Genomic DNA, 18,617 nt, shown 5'->3' on the forward strand with positions numbered 1-18,617 from the left:
AAAACCCAGGCATGTGCCCTGACCTCCTGGCTCATAAGTTAATGTTCAACCACTGTCCCACACTGGCCAGGCTAACTTAGATAACTTTAGAGTAGCCAAACCAGACATAAAGTCATTATAATCATAATATTCTAGGTATTATACTAACTTTCCCAATATTGTATGATTTTAGTGAACACAAGGAGTATAAAGCTAAAACAATGTTTTTACTTTATACTAGTAGCCCATTGAGCGATATCGCGTGCAGTAGGCCACCCGCAGCTTCTGTGGGAGCCTGCCGGAACCACAGCACGCCATTGGGAGCCATGCTGCTTCCACGGGAGCCGTGCGACTTCCGCAGGAGCCAGGAGGGAGCCGTGCCGCTTCCGCACGAGGTGGGAGGGAGCCACGCTGCTTTCATGGGAGGCGGGCCCGCCGTGTCCTCTCCGGGCCTGCGCTCAGCTGCAGAGGCTGCGGGCCAGCCCCCTTGTCCCTGTCCATGTCCACTCCAGCTCCAGGGGGCCAGCCCAAGCCAGGGCACGGCGGCTTGCCAGCCCTGTCTCTGTCTCCGTCTCCGCTCCAGGCCTCACCTGCGCACACAACCTCCTCCTGTCTGGTTGTGACCCGTTACGGTGTCCTGGCCTAATTTGCATATTTCCTCTTTTTATATATCTATAGATTGGTAAGTAAGCGGTGATTCCTTTTACTTACCAATATATAAGAAACTCAACAGTAAACATAGATTTCCTTTCTTTTATTGTTTTTGAAAAGTAACTCAGTGCACAAAGAAATCTATATGACATTTGGAAATTATTAACTGATTCATTTCAAAGATTGACTTAAATGCAAAGATAAAATCTAAATCATGGAAATATACTCAGAATATCTGTAATTATTTGGTCACAAATCTTGTACACCAATCAGCAAAAGCAACAATAAATTTGAGGAGTCAACCTGAAAATTCTGAATGGCCAACATCAGGTTACTAGAGAGTGAGTATGGGTAGGCAGAGAAGGAAGAAAGAGAGGGAGACAATTGAGAGACACACAACAAATACAAAAAGAGAGAAAGATGAACACTGATGGAGAGGCAGGAGAGAATGACAGACACAGACATGCAAGAGGCAACCTATTGAAGTGTTTCTTTCACATGGATATTTCTCTCTGTCTTTCCCTGTCTCTTCCACTCTCTTTAAAAATCAATGGAAAAAATATCCTCTGGTGAGGATTAAAAAAATAATATAAATTAATTAATTAATTAATTAATTAAAATATTTACTGGTTTCCCCTGTACCTGTAGGACAAGGTCCACAGTATTTGCCACTCCAAGTCCTGGCCTGGCCTAGCTCTCCAGACCACTTTAAGTATGCTGAAAGCACCAAGCTGTTTCATGACTCTGACCCGCTGCTCTCCTCTTTCCTTCTTCTGTACAGGAAACCACTCCTTAAAGTCCATTGTCAGGAGTCTTATCCTTTATGAAACTTTCTCTGACCTCTCTCCTCCTACTGCAGACTTTCAATAACTTTCTCCTCTGCAGTTCCACTGTATCTCAGTACTTCTATTATAGCACTTACCAAATACTATTTCATTTTTTTATGTTTTTCTCCCCTACTAGACTAGAATATCATCTCCTTGCACAACTACCATCTATTGAAGAACCTTAAAGAAACAGGCACCTAGTAATTGTTAAATAGACTAATGTATGAACAGACTTTAGCTGCTTCATCAGAGTAAAGAAGAAAGTAGGTAGAAGTAAGGATTAGCCTCTTACCTGTTTGGAGTTGGTTAAATACAATTTTGCTCCCAAATTTAAAATCTGCAGTTTTACAAGATCATCTTCATTTGTGAAGCTTTTAGCCATCTTCCTTAAAACATCAGGGGCAATTATAGGAACTCGCTCACAGTTTTCTCCAATTAGCCAAAGAATACTTGCTCTAGCCACAGGGACCTAATGTTAGAAGTAGACAATATGGTTACAAATAAGATAACCATGCTCTCCTTAATATTAACATAGAAAAGTCTTTAAATATTACCAAGGTGTTACATCTATCAATTCATTTAAAGTATATCCAGGAAGTGCTCTTATATTTATGGATTTTCTTTAGTTACCAAAAAATAAACACACAGAAAATCACAAAACTGATTTCGGGATAATGTTTTAGAAATGATTCATAGAGGAAAAATCACTGGTCTACAATCTTGATTATATCAGAGATCTGTGAATTCTTGGGCTGAATCTGGCTGGCCATGCCCATTTGTTTATGTATTATTATTGCTGATCTATTCAACAAAGTCCATAAGAATAGCAGTTTACAGAAAAAGTTGAGGACCTCTGCTCTAGGGCACTGATTTACAAACCTTGATGCCCATAAAAATCATCTAGGGTTCCTACTAAAACTGCAGGGCTCTGGTATCACTCCAAGATAGTTCTGTGGTGGGGCCCGGGAATTCACATTTTTATGAAGCATCACGGATGATTCCTGAGACAGGTGGTCTGTCTGCAAACCATGTTTTGAGAGTCATGGATAATACAGAAAAAAGAGTAGATCCACTACAGGATTGATTCCAACTGTTATGTCCTCTATCTACAGCACTGGGAATATATAAAACTCACAAGATCATCAAGATTTGGCTTACAAAATCATTAATCCTGGTCTATTATTTGGTCACCAACAAAATAAATAGGGATAACATAAATTTGTCCAATAATGCATTTTGGCATTAAATATTTTTAATAATGAAAATTTTTAAAATAATGTACATAATTTGTTTCTTAAAAATTACTGCTTTGTTACAAATTGGAACCCTTCCATCAACACCATTAAGACCATCATTTCAGAGTATGTACATTAGTTTTATTTCTATCTGTTTACTTGCATTATCCCCTATTCCAAAAGGAATTTGAACAGGTGTGTAAATTAGTTTCTGTGAACATTTTCACCTAGTATGGAAAATTTGCTTTTTATAAGAAATGAAAAAGCCAATAACTATCATTAAGAGATAGCATCACAATAATAGATAACATTCTTTATAAGAAGTCCTTTTCCAATTCCTCAAATAAAGCCCTACTATTTTCATTACAGTTTCACAACTGCACATATAACTGTTAAAGAAGAAAGTGAGAATAAGGACCTTTGCCCAGCTAAAATTTTATCACAATATCCACCATCTCGAATTATTTCAAAACACCCATTTTATGAAATAACATAAAATTATTAAATACCCCTAAGTTGGTCTTTCACCAGAATGAGAATGAGGAAATCAAAAAGGCTTTAAAATAAAAATATGTATTTTCAAATAGTATAACAGCATCTTCTTAAAATTAATATTAGAATAAGTTTAGTAAGCAAGAAATCAGCATACTTATGCAATTAAGTGTAAGTATTAAGTATAAGTAATAAATACAATATTAAATGCTATTGTAAATCCATTTATGCAGTATGATAAAACTGATATCCTTACTGTGTGTATACTAATTTCTAGAAAGAAAGGGGTTATTTCTCCTGTTCCAAAGGTTACACTGCATTACGACCTTACTCCCAATCTATTATTTTAAAGTGGGCTACAGAATAATATAATTGAGTGGTACATTGAACTTTCTGGTATGAAGCAATTCAGGTTGCCTGCCATAGTGAAAAGTACCTCTAAATAAGAATATATGGGCAACTTCAGATTTCAGTTATGCTAGGTTTGTTTTTCTTAAATATTTTATTACATATTGCTAGTGTAAAAGAATTTTATGACATATAACAATCTATTACCTCACTTTAAGTAATTTTCTTCTGGTAACACACTTATAATTCTTTTCTGCAATTAAAAAGGCAGTCCCAAAAAGTTTTAAGAAATTGTTTCTATTCCTATTCATTAATAAACTAAGATTATTATTGTTATTTTAAATCCTCACCTGAGGATGTGTTTTTATTGATTTTTTTGAGAGAGAAAGGAAAAGAGAGCGAGAGAGGGAAACACTGACACGAGAGAGAAACATCTATCGGTTGCCTCCCGTATGTGCCCCAACTGGAGATTGAACCTGCAACCTAGGTTTGACCAGGAATCAAACCCGCAGCTTTTTGTTGTACAGGATGATGCTCCAAACAACTGAGCCACCAGCCAGTGCATCTATTCCTATTCATTAATATGCTAAGATTAAAATAACAATATGTGCAGGAGGCAGGTGATTGATTTCTCTCTCTCATCAATGTCTCTCTCTACCTCTCCCTTCCTCTCTCTTTAAAATCAATAAAAAGATATTTTTAAAAATAACAAAAAACCCTTATAATACATACATTTAAAACACAACTTGTTGAAAACATTAAAAAATCAATAAATTCTCATGCTCACAATGAAAATCTGAAGGTAGTGGTTGTGGTTTGGGGGAGGGTGGGTGCAGAATAATATTCAGAGGTAATAAAACTAAGTAAACACTTTGATAACTTAGAAAACTTCTCCATGGTAAGAAATAATATCAATATCAATATGCCAAACTTTCAGTGATGACATTTTGTTAAAAAGCTTAGGAAATTGGCAAACCCAATGTTTCTGTGCATGTGGAAGGAATCAGAATCCTAAGATTTTCAGATTTCAGCCCTCTTTCTCTCCCAATTAAGTATAGTACTCTCACTTGTATACCACTGACACTGATACTATGACTCCATGGCCACTATATTCAAAGATTTGAAGCAAGTGACAAAAGAGCAAGTAAGAAAATTAACCACTTTTTGTTCGCTGTGATCTTTTCAACTACAGAATATATAGAAACACTGAATTAAAACCAAACTAATAGCACACGTGTATGTAGATGATATAATACTTTCATTAGGAACCTCTGCTTTTCAATATTTTCAAGGACAAACCAGATTGTAAATGACTTTGCCTGGTTCTTTATTCTAAATGCCTTAAGCATGTGGTTAAGTGCACTTTTTAAACCTTCTACCAGAAGGCAGTTTCCACTGCCATTTTAACCCATTAACTTGGCTGGAAAGCAAATAATGATTCCTAGCTCACCACAGCAGTTAAGAAAGACGTCTAGAAAGATTTTACAGATCACTCTGTAAGCAGTTCAATTTAAAAGCTATTGTGTTTCCACACCAGTCCACTACACAGTGCAACAGTTTAAAATAAATCCTGCAAAAACATCAACTTTATTTATTTAAATTTGTCTAAGGCAAAATCAGTAGATATCTAAATAAACTGCATACAAACAGCAAATCAGATCCAAAATTCTATATCTGGACTCAGTATGTATTAAAATTTAAGTCTAAATTAAGCTGGGGTTAACTTGCAAAATGGCAGGCATTTAGGGAGGCACCTGGACAAGAAGTACAGAAAGTACAAAAAATGTCTTTCAACTGTTCTTTTATGACATGAAATCCTTGTCTGTCCCATTAAACATTATGTGAAGTCCTGTTAGAACAATCCTCTGGTAGTATGCATTTTATTCTGGAAGAATTTTGCTCCCAAAGCAGTATTTACTACAAGTGAAAGATACTCCAAAGGATAAAATATTCACAATAAAAACACATAAGCTGACTGCACTATCAACATACATCTACTCAGTTAAAATAAAATTTAAAAGTAGAATTAATTTAAATTTTAGTGTTTACATTTTCAGCTATGTTACTTACTAGATAACAAATGGAATGAAAAGTTTTGAATACAGTAAAATCTGTGTTCCCTTTAAAAAAAAAATTACACAGCTAATATCTATTGACCTCTTACCATGTACCTGGCACTGTTTTTAAGTACGTCACCCGTTTTTCTCAATCAGTTATTACAAAAACTCTAGGAAGTAAGCTCTACCATAATCCCTACTTTATATATGAGGAAACCGGGCACAAAGGGGTTAAGAACTTGCCCAACATCTCATAGCTTGTGAGTGATAGAACTCAGACTGAAATTCCAAGTCTGAATCCAGAGTTCACCAAGGTAACTGGGCAGACAAAAAAGAGTCTGCTACACAGGAAAAATATGAGCCAGCAAGGCAAGACGACCGGTTCCTGCTCCCAGACTGATTATGTATATTACTAGAGGCCTGGTGCACAAAATTCGTGCATGAGTGGGGGTCCCCTCAGCCCAGCCTGCACCCTCTCCAATCCTGAGGATCGAGCCTAAACTGGCAGTCGGACATCTCTCTCACAATCCGAGACCGCTGGCTCCTAACTGCTCACCTGCCTGCTTGCCTGATCTCCCCTACTGGCCCCCGTGCCAGCCTGATCACCCCTAACCACCTCTGCCTGCTGGCCTGGTTGCCCCCAACTGCCCTCCCAAGCCGGCCTGGTCGCCCCTAACTGCCCCCCCCCCTGCCAGCATGGTTGCCCCTTACTGCCACCCCTGCCGGCCTGGTTGCCCCACGCAGCCTGCTGGTTGGTTGTTTGGTCGCCCCTCACTGCTCCCCCTGCCAGCCTTGTCGCCCCACTCAGCCTGTTTGGTCGTCCGTTGGTTGCGATGGCCCCTGGCTCTTTATATATGAAAATTTCACTTCAGTGGGTCTAGTTACTCATTAATCAAACCAAGGCTCACTCCTGCTCTTCCACCACTCGGTGCAATGGCTCTCTTATGGCCTTCTGCAGCTTCCCTATAGCCAAGGAGGGTCTAGGTCAATCTCTAGCCTACTCCTGTGCCCAACATGTTGGGGGCTTTTCCCACTACTGTTCAACTCTTGTTTTATGAATTAGTAAGGTGGCCAGGGTGGAAAGAGGTCTGTCTTCTCCTCCAATTCTGTTCCCCTCCTCCCAGAGGGGAGATGAGCCAGGAGTCACTAAAAACAAGCTCAATACTGTCCTCTGACTCTGGTCAGTTTGACTGTAAAACCACAGTGGTTTAAGATACTATTCTTAGATTTAGGGTGAAATAGGTAGAGAATCAGAAGAAAGAGCTCTCATTTAAAGCTCCGAAACTATGCCGCTCATTTTAAAATCACTTGCCCATATTTAAGAGTTATCCAGTATTTGATGAGATTAATAAAACCCTGCTTTCCTTTCCATGTGGCTATTGTCCTTATGTGAATAACTCTTGACTGATCAGAGATTGTGGAATTTCAATCACCCCTCTTTCCTGACCTTAAAGCTGCTGTCTGCTAATCCCTCAGCACCTCCTTCTGGAGTGACTTGTGCCCCCAATTGTTTTAGGGTCTGCATCACAAACTGTCTTGCCTTGTCTCACTTAAAGAAGTTCAGATTCCTCAGATAATGTTAAGTAACAAACATCATCATCTTTTCATTTCCAAAAGTTCAAGTTTTTACTACAGAATTGCATATAGTTTTCTTTGTAATTATTTTAATCTCTCCTATATCACATTCCTAATTTGTCTATTTTTGCTTTCTCTCTTTACCTTTTCAGACTCAGGAAGGGTTTACTATTTTATTATCTTTCCAAAGGACCAAATTTAACATATATTTATCAATTTCAACTTTTTTTATATTCTATTTTACAAAATCAACTTTGATCTTGCTTAAGTTTTATGCTTTGCTTCATGGGTGTGTTTTTTTCAAATTTGTTTGGACAAATAAAAATTCTTTTATTTTTAATCTCTTTATTTTAAAAAATGGTAGCAGTTAGCCACATCCCACACATTTTGTAGTATGTTCTTTTTCTGTGTTTCACGGAGAGCTTGTATTTATTCTCTTAACTTTTCCTTTGTTCTAAAAGTGTATTTTCTTACTTCACATCTGGTCCGGTATGCTTTTAAATGATTTAATTCTAACTAAAACTTAAATCTTTTAAGATTTCTTATGTCCAACTACACTCTTAAATTTTCTATAGATATACCTATAAAAGTGGGTATTATCTGTTCAAGAGATGTAAGGTTTTAGCTAGACTTACTAATCAAGCATTTATTCTATTATTTAATTTCCCTATGTCCTTAAGTCTACATCTTCCTTAAAATCTCCTAGGTATATCTTATATGAGAGAACTATATTAAAGTCACCCACCAAAACTGTAAATATTTGTCCTTATATTTCCTATAGACTTTTCCTTTATATATTTATGTAGCTGCCATATTTTTTTGTGTGCAGATAGGTTTGTGCTTCTTCGTTTCTTTGTAAATTGACCTATTTTTCATTTTATGATGTTCCTTTTTATGTTGTTAAATGCTTTTAATTTTAAATCTCACTTCCTCATTCGTGTTCATTTAAATATCTCTTTCCCTATCTTATTTTCAACTCTTATCACTTCGATTATATTATTTAATTATAAATGGACTGTAGCTAGCTTCTGTTTTTCACTCCAATTTGAAAGTCTGTTTTTTAATGAGAGAATTCACTCCATTTATAGTTAGGGTAGAATATATTTGACTTTTACTTTTAAAAAATTTATTACTTTAAAATATTTATTTTACATTATAACTTTTTAAAATTTATCATTTATTTTACAATTTTGTTTCCTTTTTTCCCTTTATGAATTTGGTATCGCCACCATATTTTTATATTCCACTAATAATTATCTTCTGACAAAAAAATAAAAACAAAAACAGGCTTTGCTATATTAGATCCTTAAGAAAATATTTAATTGGGTAATATTCCAACAACTATTGTAGAGAAAGTTGAATAAAATGGCCTCATGTATGTATCTCTATTCTTTGTCTTTCCCTATCTAGTATTCCCCTATCTAGTTATTGGTTAGAAAAGTGATTCTTACTGAAGGATATACCACATCCCTAGAAGGTATCTAAATATATGTAGGAGTATTTGTGGTTGTTACAATGACTGAAAATGCTACTGTAACTTGATGCTTGGTATGCACGGCTGCTGGATGTCCATCTCAGTGGACTTGAGGGAAAAGGTGTACCCTCTCAGCTCCCATCAATAGATCACTGACAAATAATGTAAAACATCTGCTTCATATTTGGGCAAACATGGACCATGTCCATCTAATGTCCAATTTGTCAATGATTTGGGGCAACAACAATAAAATTCTGGCCAGGTCAGTGAGTAGGACAGTGGATTGAATACAAAAGAGAGAGAGAGAGACACACACACACACTAGAAATGGAAGAGAGACAGCATAATGTATTAGTTATAAAAGCAGACCTACTAGCTATGTGACCTTAGGCAAGTTGCTCAACCTACGTGTGTCTCAGTTTTCTCTCATGTAAAATGGGAATTCTAATAGAATCCACCTTACATAATTGTTATTAAAATTAATAATTTTTATTTTTAACATGCTTAGAATAGTACCTGGCATATGAACAGCATTATAAGAGTTATGTTAAATATATAAGTAAAATATAAAAGGGGCCACGAAATCACTTACTAAATTTAAACTTCAGTAAGTGTGTCTTCTTTAAAGACATTAATATACTCATGATCATAATAACAGCTTACACTACACACTAAATGTTTCACATACATTGACTCATATTCTTCATAATAGGTCTGAAAGTTATTAGTATTACTGTTCCCATTTTACAGATGAAAAAACTGGAGCATAGAAGTCAAATAACTTGCTTAAATTCACAAAGTTAGTAAAAGGTAGAGACTAAATTTGATCCCAAGCCATCCAGTTTTCCAATCCACTCTCTTAAGCCCTATACCTCACATATACAATCTTTATGAGAAGTCTTGACTTTGATCATTAATCAATAATAAGAGTGGATATGAGGACAAAGGAACTCTCTGGTGAGAGATGTGGTAGAAACTCAAATGGTAAGTGACTCCTGTTGAGTCTGATTCTCAGCTTCAAGATAAATGTGTAATTGCCCTAAAAGCTTTACTAACACCCTAAGGGAAGGGAAATTTTGCCATCAGACATTAAAAATTGGTAGGCTCCAAACCTTGCCATCCATTACCTTTCACTACACAAATATAATCCCTCTGAATAGGCTAACAGTATAGATTACCCAATCTTTAAAGAAGGAAATTATATACTCCCTTCCCAAAACACAACCCTTTCAGTTATAGAACATTAGTTGTTAAACTATAATATTCAAGGAACAAGCAGAGTAAAAGGCAAACACAATGGAGAAGAATTTGAAAAAAAAATCAGGTAAAAGCCACAGAGAGCGTATGTTTTAAAAGGGAAGAAGTGGTCAGTGAAATCAAATGTGAACAAAACATCAAGAAAGATATGGAAAGCAAATTATCTCCAGGATTTAATAAGAGGGAGATAGGGACCTTGGAAAAAGTAGGAATCAAAATCAGACTGTGATGTGTTGAAGAGTGTGAGGTGAGGAAATAAAATTATTTTCAGATAATTTTTTCCAAAACTTTAGTTTTAAAGGGAAGAGAATGAAATGAGACACAGATAATAACAGCTAACATGCAGTACTATTATTAAGAGCTTTACATATCTATAATAATAAAAGCGTAATATGCTAATTAGAACAAACAGCCGAACGACCTACTGGACGAAGCCAGGGCTGCGAGGGCCAAGCCCCTTGCACGAATTTCATGCATCAGGCCCCCAGTATTAAGTAATGAAATACAACAATATAGGTTCTTCTACCATCACTACTGTGCAGATGGGAACAGTGAAGCACAGAGACTTTAATGTAAGGACATGGAGCTGGTGAGTGATAGAACCAAGATTGATATTTTTAATTTAATTTTTAAACATAATTTCAGATTTATAAAAAATTGGTAAGAAGAGTAAAAAGAACTTCTGAATACCCTTTACCCAGATTCCCCAAATGTTAACATTTTACTATATTTGTTCTAGCTTTCTCTCTACGTATACAAATACATTTTGGTTTCTGGATAGATAAAAATTGTAGACATGCCCTTTAATCTCAAAATACTTGTGTGAACTTCCTAATAAATGTTCTTGCATAACCACAGTAAAATTATTTAAAAATCAGGAAATTAAACAGTGAACCAGTACTATTATCTAATCAACAGATTTGATTGAGATTTTGCCAATTGTCCCTATACAATCCTTTATAGCAAAAGAAAATCCCCATTTATTTTAACGAAACTATAATATACTGAGTAAAATTCAGTTTATCCAGCAAAAATTGGTACTCACAGTGATACTGTCCAAGAGTTTGGCCATATGTTTAATAATTTCACCATGTTGTGCAGGTTGCATTTGCAGTAATTTCTTAATAACAACCACACTTTCAGCAACAACTATTTCTGAAAAAGAGATTATTCATATTAAACATGTATTATTCAATTCAAATTCAAATTAGCAAAATATTCTACATGTCTTAAATGACTAGGTGAAAACTACAACTATGAATGTACTTTGAAATTTGGGGGGTGAATACCATCTTAAATAGAAGAGTATACTTTAATTTCTAACATGTTATTGTCTCCTGGTTTATGATATCCCTTTCTAATCTCTGCTTCTTTAAATCGTAAACAAAATATTTCTTTTTCTTCTCACAATTAACATATGGTAGGTATCTTAGTATCATCATTTTATTTTTCAATTACAGTTGACATACAATATTATATTTGTTTCAAGTGTACAACATAGTGATTAGGCATTTACATACCTTACAAAGTGATCACCCTGGTAAGTCTAGTACCTATCTGACATCAGACATAGTTATTACAATATTCCCTATGTTGTACTTGATATCCCTGTGACTATTTTTATAACTCCAATTTGTATATTTTAATCCCTTCCTCCAATCCCCTTCCCATCTGGTGACCCTTTGTAGCTATGACTTTTTGTTTTATTTGTTCATTTATTTTGGGGTGTGTGTGTGTGTGTGTGTGTGTGTGTGTGTGTGTGTTTAAGATTTCACATGTAAGTGAAATCATATGATATTTGTCTTTCTCTGTCTGACTTATTTCACTTGGCATAATATCCTCCAGATTAGGGGTGGAGAATGTCCAGTCCACGGGCCCTATAAGGCCCACAAAATCATTTGGTCTGGCTCTACCAAGGCATTAGGGGTGAGTTAATTAAAAGCTTTACCAAAGATAGGCTATTTTTTAAGTTGATAATTTTGTATGGCCGGTGAATGATGTTATAAATATCCAAATGGCCCTTGGCAGAAAAAGGGTCCCCACCCCTGCTCTAAATCCAGCCATGTTGTCTTAAATGGTAAGATTCCATTCTTTTTTATGGTTGAGTGAATGAGACCCAGCCCTCATCAAACTTACACTCTAGTAGAAAACATTACATGGTTATGTAAGTAATTACTACACAAAGTAAAATATGATCTAAGTGTGACTTTAAAGACTCCTTAGTATAAACATTTTTAATTTTAAAATATATTATTATAAAGTTAGCCCAAATAAGAAAAAAATGTATAATTGTAATTATCCTCATGCAGAGGCAGGATTGGCTATAGTTGAAGTATATACTCGATATTATTTATTCTTTGGTGCTGTATTAGTTCCCCATTGTTGTTGTTACAGATTACCAGAAACTTAGTGGCTTAAAACAACACACATCTATAATAATAAAAGCATAATATGCTAATTAGACTGGACATCCTTCCATACGTCCTTCCGGACGACCTTCTGGACGAAGCCAGGACTGCGAGGGAAGCCTGGGTCCCAGGTGCCAGAGGGAAGCCGGTGCTGGCAGCTGGGGGAAGGAAGGCCTACTCTTGCACGAATTTTGTGCATCAGGCCTCTAGTTTATTATAACCTTTCAATTCTGGAGCCAGAAGTTAACATGAGTTTTATGGGCTAAAATCAAGGTATTGACAGGATTAAGTTCCATGGGAAAATCTGTTGCCTTTTCCACTTCTAGAGGTTGTTGGCATTCCAAGTCCCCCTTCCAGTAGTGCCATCACTCCATCCTCTGTTTCTGACATCTGACTTTCTTGGCCTCCCTCTTTAACTTAGAAAGGCCCTTTGGATTACACTGGGTCCACTTGAATAATCTCCTCTTGGTAAGAATCAGCAAAGTCCTTTTTTGCCATGTAAGGTAATATATTCATAGGTTCTGGGCATTAAGATCTGAACATCTTGGGGTACGGTGGTGCATTATTCTTCTTACCCAGATGCCTTCTCATTCCCTCCATTTAATTCCACCCTACTTTTCCTTTATGCTACCTCCTGGATTTCAAAGACATCAGTACTGTGGTGGTACTCAACCAGAAGCACAAAATAATACTATGTTCTTGACCTTTCTTAGCTTCCCTCTTGTCCTCTACAGAACTTAATGGTCCTCATTCTAAGAAGTACAGCCTACTATTTCAAAATCTTTTCATATTATTATAGTAACTAGAGGCCCGGTGCACGAAATTCGTAAATGGGGGAGTCCCTCAGCCCGGCATGCACCCTCTCGCAATCCGAGACCTTTTGGGGGATATCCGACTGCTGGTTTAGGCCCGATCCCACAGGAAGCCCAGATCAGGCCTAAACCAGCAGTCGGACATCCCTCTCGCAATCCAGGACCACTGACTCATACCTGCTCACCTGCCTGCCTGATCGCCCCTAACCACTCGCCTGCCTGTTCACCCCTAACCACTCGCCTGCCTGCCTGTTTGCCCCTAACCAACTCTGCCTGCCTGCCTGATAGCCCCTAACCACTCCCTGGGGGGCGGGGCCAGCCAGGGCGAGGGGCTGTGATGTTCTGGTCGTTCCACTGTTTTGGTCACTGAGCTTTTATTATATGGGATAACACTTAACATGAGATCTACCCTCTTAGCAAAATTTTAAGTATACAATACATCAATATTGACTAGAGATACAATGTTGTACAGGAGATCTCCAAAGTTTATTAATCTAGTTTAACTGAAACTTTATGCTGACTGAACAGTAACTCCCCATTTCCTTTTTCCCCAGCCGCTGGCAACTAACTTTTGCACTCTTTGATTTTATGAATTTGACTATTTTAATACTCCATACAAGTGAAATCATTTGGTTTTGTGTTTCTGTGACTGGCTTATTTCACTCAGTATAATGTCCTCAGGATTAGTACAGTCATCTATTATCCTCATTTTACAAATGAGGAATCTGAAGCACAGAGAGATTGGGTAATTTATTCAAGTAACATTACCAATCAAACATAGGAAGTCTAGTTCTTAATGTAAGGAGATGGCTGGCAACTAAGCAAGTGGTCAATATATGGATATAATAACATACCAGGTACTTGTTTTATATTACTGTCTTCCTCCATTAGATTGTGAGCTCCATAATGGCAGGAACATTTTATAGGCTGAGTAAGTATCTTATTCATCTATTAAACATTTACTAAATACTTCAACTGATTTAAGTCCTCAATTAATGCTCACTGAATTATATAAAATTTAAACAAACAAAAATAATCTTTTTACAGTACATGGAGGAAACATTATTCAGAAAGCGAATTTTGCTGATATGTTACTTAAACTAAATTACCATAAGGAATTAAATTATCTTAAGCCAACTGAAATGCAGATTTCTTCTATAGATATTTTTAAATTTTGTCAAATTAATCTTCGTGATACTGGACTATTTTAGGGCTAGTTTCATGTCTGCCTGGAAGGGATAAATTAACATTATCTATGCCAAGAAGGGATAAATTAACATTAAAAAAAGAAAAACCAAAAGACTACAGGTCTAATAAGAATATATTAAATACATGTAAAAACAGTGAAGTCTAATAAATGCTATCCCTGAGGTTTTAAGATATAAAATACAAAGAGATGACGAGGTATTCATAGTCATACTAACATAAAACCAAAGAATCACAAATCCTTAGAGTCTCAAAAGATCTTATAGATTTTAAAGAAATTAAAGCCTCCTTCTTAGCATTTATTTCCAAAAGAAGACGTTTTAATAGGAATCGAAAGGGGCTCTGTTGTCAACATTGGCCATTTTAAAGTTTAAAATATTACTAATTTCTTTAATGATTTAATATAAATATTTTCATTTGTTTTACTGCTCACTTATACTGAGTCAGATCTCCAAACTACAAAAGTGTAGCACATATGATAAAGAGTTAAAGAATCAAGTATTACGGGCTAATAATGATTATGCAAACATAACTAGACAGTATTTAAGTTTCTTAATATAAAAACTATAGAAAAAAATCATGGTTCTAAAGAGAGAGTTTTGGTTTACCAAAAGCCTAAAAACATTAAAATATCAATGCTTTCATGATTAAATCCTCCTACTTTTAAGAGTGATTATAAATTATATTAGTTTCCCATTACCTATTTATAAAATAATCTATTCCTCCTTTAAAAGTGCTACAGGGTAGAATATTCATCTTTTAAATCAAAGTCAATAAAAATATTTTTTAAAATATATTTTATTGATTTTTTACAGAGAGGAAGGGAGAGGGATAGAGAGTTAAAAACATCGATGAGAGAGAAACATCGAACAGCTGCCTCCTGCACGCTCCCTACTGGGGATGTGCCCGCAACCAAGGTACATGCCCTTGACCGGAATCGAACCTGGGACCCTTGAATCCGCAAGCTGACGCTCTATCCACTGAGCCCAACTGGTTAGGGCAATAAAAACATTTTTTGAGAAATTAATGTGCTATAAGCTGAAGTAGAAAAATATGTTTTTTCACAGCTTGAAAATTTCACAAGAGAAAAAACGGTCAAAATATAAAATTGAAAAATCTTGAATATATTTTGTACTTAAAAGAACAAATTTGTGTTCTAATTAATATGTGGTGCTTTATTGTATGCAATGAAATTTTAAAATAACAACTACCATGGTAAACCATGGTTTAAAAACTGTAATTTTAAATTTAACCCAAGGAGTGTGTCTTATTTGATCAAATAGAAAGTCATTATTAAACATGTAAGAAAATAAAAACATGTTTTTGAACTCATATTTTAAAGTGTGATATAGGAATAGATAAAAAGGAAGTTATTAAAAGTAGAAAATAGATAAAATGTATAGTTAGCATCCTATTTCCTCTAGTTACCTCCTATAGTCAATTTGTTTAAAAAATCTATATACCTGATAATTTATGTTGCCACAGTTATTTAGAGTTTTACTACTACATGTAGAAAAGTAGTCTATCAATAATAACATCTTGAGTTTATAGGTAAAAGATTATAATTTTATGTTCACAATAAAAAACACTCTTATTTGTGGATGAATTTTGTTTCAAAAGAGATCTACATGTGAGAAAAAAGATAATTAGGAATAAAAGAGTTATTGTAGTGAAAAGTGATTTTTCAAATATAATAATCAATTTGTTATGTTTAAACTATGATTGCTATGTCATATATGCCTGTGTCTAGATATGACATAATTTAGAATCCCACAAATAATTTCAATGATTTTACATTAAAAATTATGCTTTTCTTAAAAAGAATCTCATTTTAATGAAATACATAATTATAATAAATGTCCTCTACATAAACTATTTTAAAGGTGACAGTTGACTCATTTTTCTCTCTCTCCACATGGCCTCATTTAATCTAAAGCCATAGCATAGAAATAACTGACATTTCACTACAGAACAGTATCTAGATTATATATTTTACCTATCTAGTTTACAAAATGTTTAGATATTGTAGGGCTTAAAAACATGAAACTGTTCCAAACTGATGAGTTCTAAATCTAGGATTAATCTTGGATTTCTGGGAAAAAACTTTGATGGTAACACATTCAACATACTTTTTGATCTAGTAACTTCTCCATGACATAGAGTCATTTGCCTGCTTTTAGCACCCTCTGCAGGTGAACCAATATTATACATGGCTTACATGCCACTGAAAAGCAAAATAGAGCCTTTGAGACAGGGTACAATAAAGGTGATTAAATTGTGAAGAAATAAAAAAAATTATACTTTCTTAGTTCGGTTCAGAGAAGACAGATATTGTTTATAAGTTAATTACCCAATTTATTAACAAACAACAACAAAAAACAACTGTGTGTGTGTGTGTTTCAAAGATAAAATGCTACTCATCATGACCATGCTACTGACATATAGGAAAAAATAAAATGCAAGAATATTCAAATGATTAATTACTTGAAAAACAAAATGAAACTGTCAACTTACCATCTTTGTTGGACAGCAGACACACCAGGCCATTGAGACATGTGTCAGTGACTTCTAAGATGTTTGTTGCACATCTGCCTATAGTTTGAATAGTAGCTGCTGCAAATTGCTTATCCTGGCTTTTCACATAAGTCTAAAAATATTATTTCAATTAGTTTATACACTGGTACTATATCAAGTGAACAAAACAATGCCTTTCATATTGTTTTGTCAATACAAAAATTGCAGCATACATAATCTCATGTATAAGTACAATGGGAGAACTAACTGATGACTTAGCTAAATTTAATTTCCTTTTTACTTAAAGAATGTGCCTATTAAAGAGGTACGTTTTCAAGCCAGATTCATTCACCTGTGGCTACAGTGGCTTATGACTCCAAAACAGACAGTGGGGAGCAGAGATAGCAATAATCCAAAGATAGCAATTAGTGTAAGTGCAAGGCTGAAAGATAGGATGAGAACTCTCTCTTTGGAGGTTTCAGTTCATTTAACCAGCAGCATCTGTGAATCTATGAAAAAAAGGGTTGATTTTTCAGAGACACTAAATCTAAAAATTGGGAGAAGAGGAAGAAAAAAACCAATATGCTCCAGAAATATTTTACTTTTAAAATAGTTTCTGAATAATAACACCAAAATAGTTACAGTGAACAACATTTCAATAAAGACTTTATAAATACTCAGTTTACAATAAAACAAAATACCACACTTTTAATAAATAGATTTTCTTTAAAATAATTTTTTTAAATATATTTTATTGATTTTTTACAGAGAGGAAGGGAGAGGGATAGAGAGTTAGAAACATCGATGAGAGAGAAATATCGATCAGCTGCCTCCTGCACACTCCCCACTGGGGATGTGCCCGCAACCAAGGTACATGCCCTTGACTGGAATCGAACCTGGGACCCTTGAGTCCACAGGCCGATGCTCTATCCACTGAGCCAAACCGGTCAGGGCTAAAATAATTTTTAAAGATACATTGTAAACTAAATATTGATACAAACTTAAAAATAAATAATTCAATTATTTAACAACAGGAAGTTAAAAGATTTTTACAAAATTTATGATAGCCCTAAAGAATTTCACTTGGTTAAACTTTCCTAATAAAAACTCAGCTTTTATTCTTTACAGAAATGAAAGCACTTTTAACATGCACATTTATATATAATATATATAATAAATTTTAAAATCCAATATTCAACTGCTGTAGATTTAACACTATGGTTATCTAACATGCAAAATAGAATAATACATTTAAATGGTGCCTAAATGACAAATGGAGGAGAAAAATCTAAGTATATCTAAAAACTTACAGACTTAGTGAAAATGGTAGCAAGAACATGATTAATTGTTGAAGAAATAGATTAAACAAATAAAAGTCTCTTAGTTCCACTTAGGAAAGATCAATTATATTTAAAAAACTGTTACCCAGTTGGTTATCTAATTTCCTCAACGAAAAATAAGAGTCTTTAGAAAAATTCACTATTTTGCTCAAAAAAATTATAAGTAAACATACCTATGAACATAGCAAACACAAAAATAAGATACAAAGATAAAAAAATGATAAAATGGATACTGAAGTAATAATATATTAAACAATGGACCTTCTTAAACATCTGACATTATATCACCAATATTCTGAAACAGGTCCAATGTGTCACCTCTATACAACTAATAGCATAAAATTACCCCATCCCAAATGACTGTTTTATTTAAACAATTATATATTTCAAAGTTCAGAAAGATGTATATTTATTTATTTATTTTTTAAATATATTTTATTGA

General features: G+C 34.8%; 1 protein-coding gene across 7 annotated transcripts in view; it reads right to left on the bottom strand.

Moving 5' to 3' along the window:
- AP3B1 (adaptor-related protein complex 3, beta 1 subunit) overlaps nt 1-18,617 on the bottom strand; it is a 188,961-nt gene that overhangs the window by 103,770 nt on the left and 66,574 nt on the right. For all 7 annotated transcript variants that reach the window (XM_005858062.2, XM_014550016.1, XM_014550037.1 and 4 more), the window contains exons 13-15: nt 16,836-16,968; nt 10,941-11,050; nt 1,750-1,926 (exon numbers count right to left, since the gene is read on the bottom strand). In XM_005858062.2, coding sequence (XP_005858124.1) covers nt 1,750-1,926; nt 10,941-11,050; nt 16,836-16,968 — 420 coding nt within the window. The remainder of the gene's footprint in view (nt 1-1,749; nt 1,927-10,940; nt 11,051-16,835; nt 16,969-18,617) is intronic.

The sequence above is a fragment of the Myotis brandtii genome, unplaced genomic scaffold, assembly GCF_000412655.1.
Source record: "Myotis brandtii unplaced genomic scaffold, ASM41265v1 scaffold115, whole genome shotgun sequence".
In the NCBI taxonomy this organism is placed as follows: Eukaryota; Metazoa; Chordata; class Mammalia; order Chiroptera; family Vespertilionidae; genus Myotis; species Myotis brandtii.